Raw genomic sequence first — 20259 nt, forward strand, 5'->3', positions numbered from 1 at the left:
GGACATTCAGCTGGTCATGGATTTTATTCTTGGTTCACTTGAAATCATCTTCCTGGGCCAGCATGGTGGCGCAGCAGGTGAAGCAGCCCACGGGACGCTGGCATTGCATGTGGGTTAAGTCCCGGCTGCTCCGCTTTCAATCCAGCGCCTGCTAATGCACCTGGGAGAGCAGCAGAGGATGGCCCACGTGCTTGGGCCCCTGCACCTTTGTGGGAGACCTGTATGAAGCTTCTGGCTCCTGGCTTCAGTCTAGCCCATCCCTGGCCACTGTAGCGCCTTGGGGAAAGAACCAAAGGATGGAAGATTCTCCCTCCCTCCTCCCTCCCTCTCTCTCTCTCTCTCTCTTCCCTTTTCTCTCTCTTTGTAATTCTACCTTTCAAATAAAAAAAGAGTCTTTAAAAATAAATAAATAGGCCGGCGCCGCAGCTCACCAGGCTAATCCTCTGCCTTGCGGTGCCGGCACACCGGGTTCTAGTCCCGGTCAGGGTGCCGATTCTGTCCCAGTTGCCCCTCTTCCAGGCCAGCTCTCTGCTGTGGCCAGGGAGTGCAGTGGAGGATGGCCCAAGTGCTTGGGCCCTGCACCCCATGGGAGACCAGGAGAAGCACCTGGCTCCTGGCTTCAGATCAGTGTGCTGTGCCGGCCACAGCAGCCATTGTGGGGTGAACCAACGGCAAAGGAAGACCTTTCTCTCTCTCTCTCTCTCTCTCACTGTCCACTCTGCCTGTCAAAATAAATAAATAAATAAATAAATAAATAAATAATTTTCCTAAATTCAAATAACAAGGGTTATCCTAAAAAATGACTTCCCATTCTTAAAGTGTACTTCATCATCCCCTAAACTGCTGCTCTCTTTTTTTTTTTTTTTTTTTAAAGATTGATTGATTTCATAGAAAGGAGAGTTAGAGAGAGAGAGAGAGAGATCTTCCATCTACTAGTTCACTCCCCGGATGGCTGCAATGGTCAGGGGCTGGACCAGGTTAAAGTCAGGAACCTAGAACTACATCGAGGTCTCCCACAAGAGTGCAGGGGACCAAGCACCCAGGCCACCTTCCTCTGCGTTCCCAGGCACGTTAGCAGGGAGCTGGATCTGAAACAGCATCCGGGTCTCATGCTTGTGGAGGATGTGTAAGCCATGGCACCAGGACACGGGCCCTGCTGAGCCGCTCCTGACTGACCGGCCGAGGGCTCTTCCCTTCTGCTTGCACACTGGGTCCAGTGTGTGTGTTGGGGGAGGGGTGTGGGCTGCATTGTGCTTGCGTGGCCCTAGCTGCCCTGTTGGTTCAGATATTCCCAAGCCTCTCTTTGGCAAACACTGGCAACCTTTTTTCTTTTTCTGTCTCATCATGAGAGTAGGAAAAATTGTCCTGTAGGTACCGGGCTGACCTTGACATTGACACCGGTCGGGCAGGCTGATGCCTATCCCAATCCCGGGGCGCAGAAGTAGAAAAACACACACGTCTGTGGGCGCCACCAGCCCAGGAGGGTTTTCTCCCTGGGCCTCCAGCCCCGCGCCTCTGCAGTGACAGGTGGAAGAGCCAGTCAGGGTCACGGGGACTGTTAACTCCGCTCTGCAAAGACTTTTGCCCTGGGTGCCAGACCTCGATAAGACGTGATTAAGCTGTAACTTTTCCAGTCACAAACAAGCAGAACATTTGCATTTTGTTTGCCAGGCTCTCTGCGCTGTGCCCCTTGTCGGATGCAGGATACCCGCATCATGAGATTTATAACTTGACGGTTTAAATGATACTCGAATGTGTTTGCCATTTCATTTACAAGTAGGAACTTGATCTGTACGTGCCAAGCACATTTTAATTCTTTAAGCATATAGCTCTCTAGGGCTATGATTGTCACAGTAATTTCCAGTCATTTTTACTTGTAGAGAAATGCAGAGAGCCTGAATAACAATGTTGTTTTGTTAATAATGCATATTGACGTGTAAATGAAGCTTTAAATTGAAAAGGGAAGGCAGGATGCCATTCAGTTCCGTTCTGCACTTCTCTCTGGAAATAGCTGATTGTTTTATGGAAGAGAGAATGTCCTTGACTTAAAATGCATGTTTGTAATGAAAATGGCACCAAACATAATTTTCAAATAAGTGGAATACTTCAGAATTGGAGCTACACGGAAGATTGCTCTGGATAGCGCCATGATGGAAATGAGAGGCACACTTTGGAGGGAGACAGCACTCACCTGCCCTGCTTAGGCTGCTTTGATTTCATACCAAAAAAAAAAAAAAAAAAAAAAATCAGGTTGCCGCAGCTAATCAATCTTGTTTATGCAGCGTGGTTCCTCCCTGCGTCGTTCTGCCCCCACCAAGTGTTAACTATTGCAGAGATGGGATTGAGGCTGCGATTTTCTGCAGATGTTTGCATTTTTCCTCACAGAGGGATCCGGAGTAAATCTCCTCCCAGGGCACACAGCCGCTATAATCTAGACCTGCGCCACCGTTTGTCATTTTCACAAGGCTCTGCATTAGGCTTTAGCGACAGCCCCAGTAGTTCCTGGAAGGGCACGGAGACCAGAGTGACCCAGTCCACCTTCCGCTGCGTGCAGCACTCAGACCCGTAGCTTCACCTGGCACAGCCGCCTCCCCCGTCCACCCGCCTGCTGTGCGCCCAAGAATGCAAACTAATTTTTAGCCTCAGCAAGCCATGAGGAAGGCAAGCGACAAATGCGCTTCCGGAGAAAATCACCTAACGCATCCCAAAGGCGATTGTGAATTACTTCTGAATTACCCTCTCTTCAGGGACTACGGGCCGCACCATTGTTCCTCCCTTGGTCCGGATAATTAGAAGGCAGGCAGGAAAGTGGCTGTCTCCCTGCAAGGAAACCCTTGCTTGGTCATCTGCGTCCACCCAGGACCGGGAGGCAGGAGCCTGGTGAACCCCGCTGTTGGCTGCTGTGTCTCCAGACAGCTCATGGCATGCGGGTCTCCACAAAGTTCTTGGGAAATACATATTGCGGAGAAAAATACAAAAACAAACGAGGCATGCATTTCCAAATCGGGTTAGAAAAATAAACTTTTAATTCCGTTTGCATCAACTTGTTGAGGCCCAGCTTTCTTGGCCAAGGAAGCCCCGCTGCAGGGGCGGAGTCAGCAGTAACAGTGGTCTCCGTTGGGGCGGGGTCAGCAGTAACAGTGGTCTCCGTTGGGGCGGGGTCAGCAGTAACAGTGGTCTGGTGGGCCCTGGGTGGTCTGGTGCATTTTCAGTAGCGCCCCTTTGTCCCTGGTAGTGCCCAGCCCATCAGATTCAGCCCCGTGTTCCAGCATTTTCCCATTGTGGTTGATTCCGCCAGGCTGGCTGTTAGCAGGTGTCAGGGGCCGTGTGTCATGCGGTGTGCTCCGTGCACGTCGTGCACATGCAAGTCCCTGATGCGTGGTGTGCACCACACTGCTGTGTGAACAGGGTGCAGCTTCCAGGTACTCACAGCGGGACCTGGGAGCCCACGCGTGGAGCTGGAGCTGACCGTGACTGCTGGGCTGGGCAGAGGACGAGCCGAGCTGACCATGACTGCCGGGCTGGGCAGAGGACGAGCCAGACTTCTGATGCTGGTCCTGCAGCTGCCGAGCCAGGGGCCCGGGGCCCTGGGTCCTGGTTCTTGTGGTTGGACGGGGCCTGGCTACGTCTCACCTGGCTTGAATGTGTTTGCCACACCCACTGTCACAGCATGGCCCTAGCGAAGCCCCCCACTGCTCTCCCAGGTTCCAGTCCCCTGGCAGCCAGGGAGAGGTTTAGAAATCTCACCTTCAAGTGCTTCCAGGGCTCTCAGGAGATGAGCTGCTCATTCCGCCTCTAGCTGAGGGTGCCCCAGGGCCCCGGCCCCGTCTTCAGCTCACCCATTCTTCCCCTGCTCCTCCCAGCATCAGGACTTCCACTGTTGCTGTTCCACCGGCTACAATGCTCTTCCCACCACGTGTTCCACACGTACCTGCTCAGCCTTCAGCTGACATAACCCCTTCACCCCTCCCCCAATCTTTGTTCCGAATCCCGTCTGTCCGTTTCACAGGTGGCTTTGCTTCTGCTACCGCATCATCAGCCTTCTCCTAACCCCCAGGTGGAAATGTGGGCCTCCCCAGGGCAGTAACCTTGGGTTTTCGGTCCATCCCCAACATCCAACACAGCACGAACCACAGGGTGCACAGAGCTGAGCCAGGGGGTGCACAGAGCACGAGCCAGGGGGTGCACAGAGCAGAAGCCACGGGGTGCACAGAGCAGAAGCCACGGGGCTCGCTCGCTGCAGACGCATGGCTGCCCTGTCAGGAAATCACTGTGAGGAGAATGTGTCAGGACCCGGGTCTCAGCTGGCCTGGCCCAGTGCGACAGCTGTGCTCCCCCACGCCAGGCCCCTCCCTGCAGGCTGGCTGGGCGGCGGCCCTGCGCTGGGACCTGGGCCGGGATGACTTTAAGAGGCCCAGGAAGCGGCCTCCTGGCGGCAGCACTCTGAGCACGCCTCGGCTTCCCCCTGGAAGCAGAACCGTTGGGCCGTTCTCAGCGGCTTCGGTTGCTGTCTGGGAACGGGCTCTTGTTCCATAAGCCCGAGAAAGGAAAATCCAGTCCAGCAGCCAGTTTCAAACATTGGTTTCCATATCACAAATTGAAAATAATCATCTGTCACAGCTGGACAGCCCGGCTAGGTGGAAGTCACGTGGGGGTAACCGAAGCCTTTGCCTGTGCGGGCCGCCGGCGGAGAGTAGACCCCCTGGCCGGGAGCCGGCCGCTCCCCTGTGCCGCCTTATTATTCTGTGGTTAGCTTCTCTCTGAACGTGCACTGCTCCGGATTCAGGGGAAGATTCCGAGTGCTCTGGAACCGGCAGAGACAGGAAGCTCGTGCCTGTGTGTGTGTGTTTGCATTATCTGGAGTTGTGTGTTTTCTAAATGAGGATCGGAGGCCAACTGGAAGGATCCTGGGTTGTTTATTTCAGGCATGCGCAGTCCGAGCAGCCAGAGACCTCTCTGTATTTTTCAATGGGAGGTTGCACTTAGTTTTCCATTTCTGGAGCTGTATTTGTTTTTCTGCATAATTAGCCAGATTTGTTCGTGGTGAATCTGCGATTCCTGAGCCAGAGAGAGAGAGGTGCACGTCTTTCGGCCTTGGGCAAGGAGACAGGGCCAGGTCTCCACATCTGGGGGCGACTGGTATCCTGTATACCCGTGGGTCCAGGGTTAGGACCACGAAGCATCCTGACAGCGGAGCTTACAGAGTTCTGTTTCCCCTCGCAACGCCGTGGACGTGGGAGCAAGTGCGCCTTTCGGGGAACCTCGGCCCCCCGCCCCCAGGAGGCTCCAGGTTTCCTCTGGGACGCCTCAGTTCATGACTCAGGGCAGTCGGGCGGTGGACTGGTCGCCGGCCCGAAGACAAACACTGTTCTGTAAAAATCCGTTTGGAGGATCCCGGCCTGGCGGGGGTTGGTTTGGTAAAAGATGTTTCCCCCAGGATTCTGTGCCTGGAAACCTGATTCAGCGCCTGCGTCCGTCCTCGCGGCTTTTGTCCCAGAGAGAGCCTGGGAGACGCACGCACGCCAAGTTGCAAAGTCAAGCGTGTGTCAGCCGCTCGCTCTGAAAGCGAGGACCGAATCCAGGGACTCCTCCCTGTCCCGCCGCCCTGCACTGCAGACAGGAGCTTTGCCGCTTGTCTTTCATGGTTGCTTCCGGGGCCCACCCCCCATGGTGGCTTTATTTCTCCTTACAGTGCCTCTGGGACTCCCCCGGGTGTTCTCGGGACACGTGGACGCCTTTGGAGGCCGCTGGACGGAATGGCACCCAGTTCCTGGGCTGCGTGTCTGTCTGGGTGGCCAGCATCTTCTCTCCAGCCTGTTTCCTTCTCAGTCACTTCCCCCTCGCCGACGCCCCATTCTCCGGAGGCAGGGGCAGAGCCGGGCTATTCTCCTGCACTGTTCCTTCTGCCTCTTCCTCTTCTTCCTCTGAACACCCTTTCCCAGCCACTCCGTTCATCACCGGGCTGGGATCCTCCCTGCAGCCCGCAGCCCCCAATCGGCTGCCAGAAGCGGGCTCCCCGGCGCGGGCTCCGGAGGTCCCCATTCCCAGTGTATTCCCGCACCCTCTCTCAAGTCACTAAACGGTACGGTTGGGGCGCCAGGGCCCCGGCCACACTGTGACACGCTGCGTTCCGTCTTTAATGATCTTCAGATGCGCCCCGCGCGAGCTCTCGTGGACCGTCGCCGGCTGGCCGTGCCCCAGAGAGAGCTCTGGGCTTGTTTGTTGATGGGTTCGTTTGTTTAATGAGGATCTTGACTTTTCCTCTTGCTGTAAGGGGTGGCTCAGCAGCAAAGCTAAGCTCCTGCAGGATTTCCCGCGGGCAATGGAAATGGGTCACTCGAGTGGAGGGGGCCTCACGAAGGAATTACTGGGGTCAGGGGCCAACTTCCAGATGGAAGGCAGGCCCAGCAGCCCCGGGCTGCCGGGGACGGACGCTCGGCTTCATGTGGCGGGATTGACACTTGGTGACAGGGCTCTGGGAGGCCCAGACAGGAGTTAACCTCGTGTTCACTTTCGACAGCATAAAAGAGAGACGCTCCGGACGACCAAGTACGTGGAGCTGGTCATCGTGGCAGACAACCGAGAGGTGAGAGCTTTGGAATTTCCCAGCAGAGTGGCTTTTTTAAAAAGCGGTGGTGGGAATGTTTAGCTTGCTTTAATGAGCCCTGGCTTCTACGTGCGCTTAAACGCGCTGGGAAGAACTCACGGAGAGAGTGGCTTTCTGATTTTATAAGACAGAAAATGTCAAAATGTTGTCTATTATTGTGAAAGGAAAGCAAATTCTTCAGAAGGAGAAAATAAAAAAAAAAAACAAAAGCCAGTGTTGCTGGGTAGCTTTGCTCTCCGAACAGGAGCTCACCTCCGGGAACTGCGGGCGTGGCTCTAGATTTTATGCCAGAATGTTTGGGGGAACGAACGTTCAGCTTTTTAAATGTTTACTACTTCTTAAACCAAAGTGAGTGAATGAAAAAGAAAAACTGTAGACACAAAAACAACCCTCCCCTCTGTGGTGGGGCCTGATTCCACGTTAGTTCTATTTTTTTCTTTCAAATAATTTATCTTCCCTGTATGTAGTCAGTGCTCATTGACATATTGTGAATTAAGTAACATCCTTTTGTAGATCTGTTCAACACCCGTGAAGGCAATGGCTTGGTAATTTCTCCAAGACCTCCTCCCATTCTGGAAGTTGGGATCAGAGGAGACGATGGGGAATTCAGTAACACTATCCATTCTCCTCCGTGCTCTTTGACATGTTGCCACGGACTTGTGTTCCTTTGGCTATCTGATTCTTAAAAACAAGTATAAAGAAAATTTCTCCACAGTTAAAGTCAAGTTGATGATATGAGAAACGGCTTTGGACTTCCCTCTCGCCCGTTTTCTCTTTGCCAAAACGTGTCCCCGCCTCCGCCATGGACGAGGCTGGGAGAAGCACACCAGTTGCTCCCTTGGAGTCCTTGGCATGGGCGAAGTTGCTGGAGTCCCCAGGCGGGGAGAGCGCCCCGCTGGCTGCACGCTCACTTCACAGAGAACCACGCGCGCGTGTCCCTGGGGCTTGTGTGAGAGCCCCGGACCGCATGTTTCCAGCACCTGGGATGTTGAGGTTGATTGATGTTCTTGTCATTATTAATGCTGACATTTGGAATTGTTAAGTTTCAGAGACAAGGAAAAGATCTGGAGAAAGTTAAGCAGCGATTAATAGAGATCGCTAACCACGTTGACAAGGTAAGCTCTTTTTGGAGCAATGAAATCACTCAGAGTGTTTGGAGGTGAGGTCGGGAGGACGAGGCACACCTCACTGACAGCAGGGAGACCTCTGGGTGCTGGATTGGAACTCGGGGCTGGCTGTCCTCTGAGCTTGTGATTCCCTGGTCCAGGGCAGCTTCTGGACTGCAGTGGCCTGGGGGACACAGCTTGCTCCCGGCTCCCTTCTGAACAGAGTTCCGGTCTGAGGGGACGTTGGACTCCGCAGTTAGATCCCAGAGCCCCCGCAGGGTGCATCCAGCGTGCCAGGGGAGCTCTCAGCGGCATTGGTGCCCGTGTGCCTCGGCGGTGGGTGGAGTCGGTCGTCAGCTTGTTCAGAGCTCCCTTGTAATTCTCAGGGGCAGCGTGGCTGGCCACCACTGTCCCAGAGCCACCACAGCTTTGCAGCGGCACTGGGCCTCCTGCCTGGGGAGGGAAAAGGGGCAGGGGAGCAGCGTAAGAAGAATGAAGGACCAGGTCCTTGCTGGGCCTTTCACAGCAGGGACCTCTGAAGCGGCCACGTTGTGCACAGCGTGTTTGCGAGGGAGCTGTGCCGGAGCCGTGTTTCTGGCAATCCTGTCGTAGTCCAGCAGTTTTCTATGTATACAGAAAAATGGAGGCAAATTCACCTCCGGTTCCATGGGCCTTCTGCACCGTCCCAGCAGTGCGCGTCCAGAATTCAGGATGAAGCCGTTGTGGTCCCTCCCTTCCGAGGGGAGCAGGAACTAGATCAGTGCTCTGAGCAGGGGGCTGTGGGGAAGCAGGGGAGGACCCTTACTCCGTCCGGGGATCAGGGAGGCTTTGCAGGGAGGGAGCCCCGGGAGGTGAGTGCAGTCTCACCAGCAGAGAGCAGGAGAGGCCTTGGCTCGCTCCCCACAAATCCGGATGTGGCCAGTAGCTTCTTATGACAGAAGGGAGTGTGTGTGTGTGTCCACCTGCATACATGTATGTTCCTATATATGGACATAAAATTCATGACTGCATGTGTATTTGTATGCTACACATGCTTGTGTTCACATGTGAATACATGCACACGTATGTATGTGCACTGCGTGTGTTCACACATGCTCATGTTTATGGTTGAATGCATGGACGTGTGTCCAATGCATTGTGTCCTTGTGCACATACACGTGTTCATGTATGCATGCACACCTGTGCTGCGTGTGCGTGTGTGCACATGTGCTCATATCCTCGCATGAACGCATGCACACGTGTCTGTGTGTCCTGCATGTGCAGCCAGTGCATGTGGCGCAGTCAGTGCATGTGTGTCCCCGTGCACGTGTGTACATGCTCATGTTTGAGGGTGAGTACACGCACATGCAGGGAGGGCAGGAAGAGATGAGGCTGCCCCGGGCCCCCCGTGCCCTCCAGAGGCATCTTGGCTCTGCTGAGCAGTCGCTGGAGAGCCAGGGGACTGTCTTCTGAGCAGGGCAGGGACGCTCAGGACTCCTCAGAGACATCCCTGCAGCTCGCGCGGACGATGGAGCAACCAAAGAAAGGGGGCTGCTAGGAGCCTGCTGCAGAGAAATGAGAAAGCTGGACCCAGGGCAGTGGGAGCGGGGATGCGGCAAAGATGAGAATTTAGAGGCATTTAAAGGGACGGGGCTACTGGGAAGTGTTTTTAGCAGGTACCGTAAGCTCGGCTGTGAGAGCTCGCGCAGGTGGGGTTTTTCCCGTATATAGCAGAAGGAGCTGCGCTTGCGAGGTCAGACCCAGAAATGAGCCTTCTAACCCCACTGGGGCCCTTGTCCCGGATCTGCTCACCTTCCGTGAGTCCAGGACCCTGTGCCAGACAGAAGCAGAGGATGAGAGACAGTGAAAGTCCCAACGGCCGTGAGGTTCATGCTGCAGGGTGGCTGGAAGATGCTGCCTGCCACCCCGAAGGAACTGGAGTAGGAGGGGTTTCACCAGGCACTCTGAGCAGGTGTAGATCAGGGCTTGGCACTCAGGGAGAGGCTCCGGCTGCCTGGAACTCCGTGAAAGTCGGATGAACACAGATGGCCCCCGGTACCCTGGACGCCGTTCCCCAGGCACGCCTTGCTTGCTGAAGCATTAAGCTGTGTCCCCAAGTCAAGTGGACACAGAAGACTGCGGGCACAGGGCCAGTTCTCCTGGAACAGGCAGGTGAAGGGCGGGTCGGGGCGGATCAAGGGTGATGGCGGAGTGAGAGGTGCATCTCTGTCCAGGCATCAGAATCCCCTGGGGTCTTTGCTTGTTTGTTTGCTTAAATCAGGGATGGGAAACATCTGGCCCATGGTCCATACACGGCCTGTGAAATCATCTGGCATGGCCCAGCAGGCGAGACCTGAAATTCAATAAATCTACAGCAGGCTAATTTTTACGTTGATAATTTTGTATGGTCCACAGATGATGTTATAAATATCCAAACGACCCTTGGCAGAAAAAATGGTTCCCCACCCCTGATTTAAATGATGATTTTTAAAAACCAATTCTCAAGTCTCTGCCCAGGGATTCTTTTTTTTTAAAGGTATTATTTATTCATTTGAAGGGGAGAGTGAGAGAAAGAAAGATACCTTCCGTCCACTGGTTCTTTCCACAAATGGGGCTGCTCCAGACCAAAGGCCGGAGCCTGGAGCTCCATCTGGGCTCCCATGTGACTGGCAGAGGCCCGTGCACTTGGCCACTGCCTGCTGCTCTCCCAGGCACAGGATCTGGATTGGAAGCAGATGCCCGGCTGCGGGCGACAGCTTAGCTCACTGTGCCTCGATGCCAACCCAGCCCAGGGATTCTGATTTGATTGGCCTGGGTGGGGCCTGGGCACAGGAGATTCCAGGGCCGCCTTATGATTCCAGTGTCAGGCGGGACTGAGACACCCTGACTACCAGAGACACGGGCAGATTTGGGTGCTAGAGCCTTGGCTGCCCGGTGGGCCGGGGGGTCAGTTGCCCGGCAGGTCTCTGCCTGTCCTCCAATGGCACAGAAGTAGAGAATGCAAGTTCATCTCAGGTCCCAGAAATAAAAGGGACAATGAACCATATTAAACTCAGACTGGAAATGGCTGGAACACCATTTTTTAAAAAGATTTATTTATTTTATTTGAAAGGGAGAGAGAGAGAGAGAGAGAGAGATCGATCTTCCATCTGCTGGTTCATTCCCCAAATGGCCGCAATGGTTAGGGCTGGGCCAGGTTAAAGCCAGGAGCCAGGAGCTTCATCCATGTCTCCCTCGTGGGTGCAGGGGCCCAGGGACTTGGGCCATCTTCTGCTGCTTTCCCAAGCCATAGCAGGGAGCTGGATTGGAACTGGAGCAGCCGGGACTCGAACCAGTGCCCACTGTGGGATGCAGGCACTGCAGGAAGAGACTTAACCCGCTACGTCACAGCGCCAGCCCCTGAAACATCATTTGTTTAAGTGCTGCTATTGTCTCTCTGCGATTGTTTATTTACGTGTTATTCTGGGTCATCCCTTGCTTCAGTTTGCAAAACCAAAAACGAGCAACTGGGGGCTTATTAATAACTTGCACTGGTAATTAAAGAATGCCGTGTAGAGACAAATGCTGGTGGGCTCCGTGACGTTTCCAGAGTGGCTGTTCTCATGTTTCTGACACATCCAGCCCGGACGACCCTGTCAGCCCCCAGCAGACCCCCAAGACCCTGGGGGGCTGCCCAGGCCCTTAGGAGTCCCTGCTGCCACGTCTGGTGACCGGTGACCCTTGGCTCTCTTAAGTGTTCCAAATGGCAGTTTTGCAATTCTACCCGTGGGAGTGTCTCAGGCCAGAAAACAGTGACTGTCCTGGTGGCCACGTCCTCATTTGCTGACATCTTGGCTCTCCTGGGCCATTCTGAATTAATAAGCGCTTGGCTGTGCTGACTCGAAGAGGAAGAACCTCCCTGGGTAGAAGACAGAGAAGTGATTAGTGACAAAGGGGACACTCTGAAATGATCAGGAAAGCCCCCGCCTCCCCCACAAGCAGAACCAGGAACGTGTGTCTGACACTCGGCCAAATTCAGAGACGCTTTCCCAAGTCCTGGTTCGATTCCCCCAGGAGCCGCAGAGCATTGCCCGTGAAGGCGGAGGTTCCAAGAGCTCCATCTCTAAGCTTTCGCTCCAGTCCATCCTGGCTCATTAAACGCCTAGCCCTGGGTCAGCTTTGGCCCCGTCAGCTAAGATGCCCTCGTCCCCAGCCGTGTGCCTGGTTTTGCAGCCTGGCTGCAGCTCCCGACTTCGGCTTCCTGTTCACGCAGACACTGGGAAGCAGCAGCCGTGGCTACAGGGGTTGGGTCACCGCCACCCACGGAGGAGACTTGGATTGTGCTGTCAGCTCCTGGCGTCCGCCCGGGCCAGCCCTGGCTGCTGCAGGCATTTGGGATGGACGCTGTCCACTGGTAGATGGGCGCTGTCTCCCCTCTGTGTCTCAATCTGTATCTCTGCCTCTCAGATAAATAGTTAACTAAATAATAAAAAGAACCCAGCACCAGCTATCAATTCTTGCAAGTTGAACCCCGCTGACATCCTTCTAAAAGCACTCATCTCCTGGGCACTAATTTCCCTGGGTGTGTCCACCCCTGTGTCCATCTCCTGTCCTCCCCTGGGTGTGCCCGTCCCCACGTCCGTCTCCTGTCTTCCCCTGGGTGTGCCCCTCCCCATGTCCGTCTCCTGTCTTCCCCTGGTTGTGTCCACCCCTGTGTCCATCTCCTGTCCTCCCCCCCGGGTGTGTCCCTCCCCGTGTCCATCTCCTGTCCTCCCCTGGGTGTGTCCCTCCCCGTGTCCATCTCCTATCCTCCCCTGGGTATGTCCCTCCCTGTGTCCGTCTCCTGTCCTCCCCTGGGTGTGTCCACCCCCGTGTCCATCTCCTGTCCTCCCCTGGGTGTGTCCCTCCCCGTGTCCATCTCCTGTCCTCCCCTGGGTGTGTCCCTCCCCGTGTCCATCTCCTGTCCTCCCCTGGGTGTGTCCCTCCCCGTGTCCATCTCCTGTCCTCCCCTGGGTGTGTCCACCCCCGTGTCCATCTCCTGTCCTCCCCTGGGTGTGTCCCTCCCCGTGTCCATCTCCCGTCCTCCCCTGGGTGTGTCCACCCCCATGTCCATCTCCCGTCCTCCCCTGGGTGTGTCCGCCCCCACATCCATCTCCCGTCCTCCCCTGGGTGTGTCCCTCCCCGTGTCCATCTCCTGTCCTCCCCTGGGTGTTTCCGCCCCCGTGTCCACCTCCCGTCCTCCCCTGGGTGTGTCCGCCCCCACATCCATCTCCTGTCCTCCCCTGGGTGTGTCCTGAAGGAGGCACTTCCCTCCGGACTCCAGGGGATTCCACCCCTCATTTCAGATCCACATCTTCCAGAAAGTCTTCCTGAATCCCTCCAGGGCAGTATTTCCTGTTTGAGCCATTGCTTGGGTCGGAATTCCCTGGAGTAATGCGGAGGTATCCTGGTCACCTGCAGGGCAAGAGCAAGGACAAAGGTCCCCAGTCTTTGATCCCCTGCTGGTGCCAAGCCCAGTCCCCGGCAGGAGCTGGGAAAATACGGGCTGCTTACGGAAATAGGGGGATTCATTCGGCTGGGCCTGCAGCTGTGTCCACGTCCAGGCCGGGACTCCTAAGCCAGGAAGGCAGCTGCCACGCTCTCTGGGTCCTTCACAGGACCGGGTACTTCTCTCCAGGACTGAGGTCACAGTTGGCCCTTGTGGGAGGGGCTCAGCTCTGGCCCGGGAGTGGTACCATCACTAGATCAGCGTGCCTGTGCCCAGACGCAGCCATGCTGCTGTGGCCTGGAGAACATAACCAGGCTCTCCAAGCCTCAAGGAGACTAGGAATAGTTCTGAACTCAGAGTTGTTTGGAGGGCTGAGCAACGGCATAGGAGCCCCTTAGCACCATGCCCAGGACACAGCGGTGTTATTAGGACAAACCAAAAGGGACTGGTCGGTCGCCAGGGCATGCAGAGCAGGCAGTGGAGGGGTGGTGGCTGATGACTGGAGATAAGCTCAGCACATGTCACAGTTGGCGGTGGCACTCCTTTTGGAGAGGGGACATTGTGTGTTACACTCTAGGTGTGAAGCCTGTTGTGAGGATGTGGTTAGAGAGCCCGGCATTACTATGAAAAGCTGGGAGATAAGTGAGCAGGCAGGCTGGTCCCTGCTTCCAAACGGTGCTCCTGGCTGGCCAACCTCGTGTCCCTTCACGGTGACAGCCCTGAAGCCCGGCAGGGGATCTGACCCTGAGGCCGCCTCTCAGCAGGCTGGTGCTGACATGGGCAGAGGGGCCCTGATTGTCACCCCTGTCACCTCTGTACACGATGCAGCTGACAACGTCACCTCCCCAAGGCTGCAGCCAATCACGCGCGTGGAGAGGCCCAGAGCAGTCCAGGGACTTAATGTGGCTGCGAACTTGCAAGCAGGAAGCACGGGGCAAGCAGCTCTGGATCAGAAGCAGACAGTGGAGCGGCATTTTGGTCATGGAATGTTCCGAGTAACTCAGCAAGGTCACGGCTGTAATTGTCTGATACCAAGTCCGACCGTGCCGCGAGGTAGTTTGCAGTCATCAGCTCTTTTGCCAGCCCACTGCTCGCCAGGTGACTGTGGGGCCAGCAAGGGGAAGACGAACCCGCCTGCCGTGGGTTGGAATCCTAGCTCAGACGTTCGCGTCTAGGGAACGTCACGCGCTTTGGCTCACCACGTCGGAATGGTGCTGCACTCTCAAAGGAAGAGTTTTTGTTACTCAACGGCCAGATGCTTCCAGCAACCAAGAGTAGGCCTGCTCACGTCTGGCGCTTGGTCTTGGCTGCTCACCGGCTGCAGTTCTCACCTTGGCGTCTGGGTTCTCGTAGAGGGAGACTGCACCGCATGCTGCCTCGCCCGTCGCGGGCACTGCAGCATCTTACAGCCAGATGTCCCCAGGTCCTCGGCTCCTCCACTGCGAGCAGCCAGTCACCTTCCTGACTACGGGTGCTTGTGGGGACAGCGGCACGGAGACCGCTCATCCTGCTCAGGCTCCTGGGAGTCAGAACTGTCCCCTGGGCAGAATAGGCTGTAGGTGGGAGCCAGGGACACATAAGGGGGAGGGACAGAAGGGGAATGAGATGACGTGCGTGGGGTGGGTGTGCCTGCGGCATCACCTCACGCCCCCATGCAGGAGCTGGGTTGAAGAGGTCTCCCCAGCACAGGCCCAGTGCGCTGACTGCTGGGGGGGGTAAGAGCGTCGCCATGACAGTTGCTGAAGGAGGCAATATCATTGTTCTTTATTGTTCTCCCAGCTAGACACCTGCTCAGTTAATTAAAACCTTCCAGGGTGATTGTAGGTGACAGAATCTCAGAGTGGCAGCCAAGGCTGAGCCTTTGCTCAAAAATTAATACGGATTCGTTTTCAGTAACTCATGGGCAGAGCGTTTTGCCTCAAATGAACCAATTATTGTCCTTGGCAGCAGCGTCTGACAGATCCTAATTCACTCATTGTTTGTCCTGCGGTGGATATTAGCCGCAGCCTTTAGCTGTAACAGACGTTGATATGCACGTTTTAAATCACCGATAAATCAGTTGAAATGTGTGCTGTCATCCCAATCCAGGCAGACAATAAAAAGGCTAATAGTGTTAGCATCGGATGGGTCACCAGTGGAGAAGCCGGTTAGCACAGCCCTGTGCCTCAGCACTGCAAATATTAAATTCTACGGCCGCAGGAACCAAGGGGCACGGAGTCGACTTTCTGACCCAGACACCGGAACTCTGTTCTGGTTTTCGTTTCAAGTCCTGGTCAGCGCGCCTCCCTGAGGCCGTCTCTCTCCCTCAGTTTTACAGGCCGCTGAACATCCGAGTCGTGCTGGTGGGCGTGGAGGTGTGGAATGACATTGACAAATGCTCCATAAGCCAGGACCCGTTCACCAGCCTGCACGAGTTCCTGGACTGGAGGAAGATGAAGCTTTTGCCTCGCAAATCCCACGACAACGCGCAGCTCATCAGGTGGGCGTCCCGCCCCTGCCCATGCCTGAAGGACTGGTGTCAGCCCCGCCCCTCCCCGTTCAGCTCCACCTGCACAGCCCCCCCCCTCAACCTGTGCCCCCTGCTGCCGAGCACCCGGCTGTCCAAGGGGCCTTCTCAGTCCATCAGTGAGGCAGACACCCTCCTACAAGGGCAGATCTGTCAGGAAACCCACACCTCTAAGAAGTCCCGCCTCCTTCCCTCACCTGGGCTCTCCCGGTCTGCCAAGTCTTCTGGTGTTCATCTTCATATAAAGTCGTCCTGAGTAGGCTGTTTTCTAAAGGCTCATTTCCTTTCATTAATGAAAAACACTGTTCACACAATGTACAAAGACAGACATGTGGCTGAATAGCGTCAGATGCTTGGAGAAGAGAGCTCTCCGCCTCTGCCTATTCCAGGTGCTACTCTTCAGTGTTCTAGATCAGACCGTGCCCTTAGAGCAATGTGTTAACTTTGTGTTCCTTCTTCAAGTCAGTGTGTGTTGCGCACCTGTTAGGAACCAACATTGTAAACCTCCTTGCTCTCAGGAGACCCCGGTCTGCTGGGAGAAGATAGCAAGAAAAGCGAAAATTTCACAGAATCGTCAGTGTCATGAACAATAGGAAGAAGGGAAGCATAGCTCAAACATAACAGTACGTTGGTAAGACGGCACAGATACCGTTCTGTTTAAAAGAAAACATTGGCACAGCCGTTAAGATGCTGCTTGGGTCAGTGCCGTTTCGCATCAGAACGCCTGTTTGAGTTCTGCGTCCTCTTCCCGTGCGGCTTCCTGCTAATACACGCACTGAGGAGGAAGCTGATGGTGGCTCGAGTATTTGGGAACCTGTCAGCCGTGCGGGAGACCTCGATTCAATTCTGGGCTTTGGGGTTCAACCTGGTCCAACCCTGGCTGTTGCAGGAATTTGAGGAATAAACCCAGCAGCTGGAAGAGTTCTTTCTCTCTCTCTCCCTTTTAAATAAAATGGGGGAAAAGTTATGGAAGCTCTAATTAAAAGATAAGCCTATTAAAAAGAGACCGTCTTATAATAATCTAAATTGGTGTGAAATAGATATTTACAGAAGTGACATCTTTATGTAAATCATTAGACCGCTGATGCCATTTTTCTTTTGTTTGCGTGTGGCTTCTTCTGCTGAAATGCAAGCCTTGGAGACAGAGCTGCTTCTCTCGGGCAGACCAGACCTGCCCTGTGGAACGTCCGTGGGAGTGGAAGCCAGTTCTGCTGGTGGCTTCGTTGGTTATGCCTTGATCAGTCCTGAGCTACTTGACGTGGATTCATGGATTTTGAGCCATAGTGTTTTGTTTTCTTTTTTTTTTTTCCCCAAATGGAGTTTATCCAACCTGAACATCTGGAAGTACATTAGCGTCTTACGTGCGTGTGTGATATATCAGTTCCTCTGGCCTCTGCACTGCAGGGAGAGAGGCTGGCATCCTGCTGTGGAGGCGAGGATGCACTTGACCCTGGTGTAAAGGGTCCTCCATCCATAGTTTCAACCAAGCTTGGTCTGAAAATACTCAGAAGAAAAAATGTGCGGATACTAAACATGTACAGGTGTTTTTTTTTTTTTTTAAATAAAGATCTATTTATTTTCTTTGAAAGGGAGCGTGACAGAGAGAGAGATAGGGAGAGAGAAAGATCTTCCATCCTCTACCCCAAAGCCCAATACAGCAAGGGCAAGGCCAACCCAAAGCCAGGAACCAGAAACTCCATCCAGGTCGCCCACATGTTTGCGGGAAGCTGAACCAGAGAGCACAGCAGCCAGGTCTCCTACCGGTCACTTCGATATGGGGTGCAGCTGTCCCAAGCATCAGGTTAGCCCCCTGTGCCACAGTGCTCGTTCCTACAGACATTTTTCTTCTCATTATTCCCTAAGCAATATAGTACAATAGCTTTTTAGATAGCATATCCATTGTGTTAGGTGTTATAACCCAGAGATGACTTAAAGCGCATGGGAGGATATGCATAGGTTCTGTGCAGGTGCAATGCCATCTTATACAAGGGACTTGGCCACCCACAGATTTTGGTATTTGGATGGGCTCCTAGAGCCAATCTTTCATGGCTACCAAGGGATGATTATAATAGAATAGATGGATGGACAGGCGGATGGATGGATGGATGGGTGGATGTGAAGGAGGGGAGGGAGGGAGAGAGGAAGGGGCTTTTATATACTTACTAACTCTGTTCAATTGGCCATGACTAATATCCAGCTTTTCAAAAGAAATAAGCATTATGTGTTCATTGCATGGTCAAGATAGGATGAATAGGTCACTTTAGTCCCTTAAAGGGAGTTCAACAGATACAATGTTACTTTTTTTTTTTTTTTTTTGACAGGCAGAGTTAGACAGTGAGACAGAGAGAAAGGTCTTCCTTTTTCTGTTGGTTCACCCCCCAAGTGGCCGCCACCATGGCCGGTGCGTAGCAGCCAGCACACTGCGCCAATCCAAAGGCAGGAGCCAGGTGCTTCCTCCTGGTCTCCCATGGGGTGCAGGGCCCAAGCACTTGGGCCATCCTCCACTGCACTCCTGGGCCACAGCAGAGAGCTGGACTGGAAGAGGGGCAACTGGGACTAGAAAGGGGGGGGGGGGGTCGGCACCACAGGCAGAGGATTAGCCTAGTGAGCCGTGGCGCTGGCCACAGTGTTGCATTTTGAGTGCATGAGTTGGAATTAAGAGACTTGCACCAAACAGGCCTCTGGAGTGTTTTAATGGGTGCCCAGGTTATGATCCCAGGTGGGAGGCCTGCACCACAGCCACAGGGCCCCTTCTGGAAGCTTCTCCGTGGGTGCTGAGGCATTGTGGGTGTTTACTGATTCTACACTGGCTCCAGGGATCAATCCTTTTTCTGCTGATTTCAATTTTGCAAGCTGTATTAGCCGGACGTTTGCTAAGAGTTTAGGTTTCTGGCAGAACTGTAATGGGTCACACAGGCAAGCAAAACTCAGCTACGACAGAAAACCTGGGAAACCATCGAATGCCCCCCTTTATTACAGAGTCTGATAGCGTTCAGCCATCAGCAGGTGCCCTCGCTCTGTGAGGAAGCAGGCAGGACGCAGCTGGCGAATACAACCCCGTGGTGATGGCCGCCTGCACAGCCAAGCTCCACAAGGACGTGGGCCTGTGATACGACGGGAGAAGTACAATTTAAGGAGAAAAGATGAAAATCACATGCACACGTACTCTCATACCGCCGTTTCCATTTTTACATATCCTACAGAATTGCAGACACTAGAAAATGCCTGCATTCTACATTAGATTAAAGAAAGCCCTTTCTTTTGTTTCCTAGTGGGGTTTATTTCCAAGGGACCACCATCGGCATGGCACCCATCATGAGCATGTGCACCGCGGAGCAGTCTGGAGGAGTGGTCATGGTAAGCCAAGGGCGCCGGGGAGCTTGTGCCCCTCACTAATGATTCCCCAGGAAGCCACTACTCTGATCAGACTTTGTGAAGTTAGTTCCTCTTGTGTTCTTTTTTTTTCTCAAAATTTTTATAGGGGTGGGAGCAGTACCAAGAAAGGGGGGCGTGGAGCATGCTCCTATCCAGTGTGGCACTCGCCAGCTACCCGCAGTGGTCGGAACTAGGCTAGAGAAGAAGCCAAGAAGTGGAAACTAGTGCAGGTCTCCCACGTGGGTGGCAGGAACATGGCCACTTGAGCTATCTCCCAGGGTGCACATTAGCAAGGTGCTGGGGTCAAGAGCTGGAGCCAGGAATCTAACTCAGTTACTCTGTCTGATGTGGGCCAAATGCCTGCTCCCCCTTAGCTCATTTTAGATTTCACTCTGCTCTTGCACTAGCTATGTTTATGACCCTATATATCCCTCGATATTTTTAGGACTGTGACTAAAACCCAGACTGCACACAGGAAAGGTGGGTGTGAACCAGCAGCTCAGTGAGGCACGTGTGCAGCTCCTATGGGAACCGCTGTGCACTGGGCCCCGGGGCCATCGCCTCCTAACCCAGCAATGCCCCAGCGTGGGGTGAGCCAGGGTACTGGGGTCCTACCTTTGCTCAGCTTCTGGAACCGGCTGTGGTGTCACCAACTGCGGCCGCTCGCATGGTTTTCTGCCTGCAGGCCCAGCAGCCACAAGTCTGAGGTTTTTAACTATTTGCCACTGCAGATGCTTTACATACCTTCTGCCTGTGCACAGCCTGCTTTATAATAACCTTTCGCTGGGAAGGCAGGGTCCTCGGCTCCTGCTTTGCAGGGATGATATTGTCCTACACGGGCTGTGTATGCTTGCAGAAGGAAATGAGATGGAAGACGATTTGGCCTTCGGGTAGACTTAAGAGCTTTGAGGGCCTGTCCAATGGGGTCTTGTGCTGTTCCCCACCACGTCTTTCAGGGAGGGGCTCTCACCTCTGCTGTCCCTGTACCCCAGCCCTCAGGCACGGAGTCTCGTTGAGAACCATCGCTCCATCTCCGTTAAAGGAACGGAACATTGTCCTTCCAAGAAACTCTTCAAATGGAAGGTTGATTAATGTCCAGTCGTATTAAAAGATACAAGGACTTGGGCTCTGCCTATCCGATCTTCTTGAGAATGCACACACACGCACGCGTGCACACACACACACACACACACACATTCCTCTTCTCTGGGTGCGCAGG

The 20259-nt window shown here is 54.2% G+C and overlaps 1 protein-coding gene across 1 annotated transcript in view; it reads left to right on the top strand.

Annotated features, from left to right (window-relative positions):
- ADAM12 (ADAM metallopeptidase domain 12) overlaps positions 1-20259 on the top strand; it is a 319692-nt gene that overhangs the window by 225387 nt on the left and 74046 nt on the right. The window contains exons 7-10 of the mRNA XM_008274835.5: positions 6521-6586; positions 7651-7722; positions 15469-15638; positions 18938-19022. Coding sequence (XP_008273057.3) covers positions 6521-6586; positions 7651-7722; positions 15469-15638; positions 18938-19022 — 393 coding nt within the window. The remainder of the gene's footprint in view (positions 1-6520; positions 6587-7650; positions 7723-15468; positions 15639-18937; positions 19023-20259) is intronic.

This window comes from Oryctolagus cuniculus, chromosome 15 (assembly GCF_051225735.1).
Source record: "Oryctolagus cuniculus isolate XC-2025 breed Fujian yellow rabbit chromosome 15, ASM5122573v1, whole genome shotgun sequence".
NCBI lineage: Eukaryota > Metazoa > Chordata > Mammalia > Lagomorpha > Leporidae > Oryctolagus > Oryctolagus cuniculus.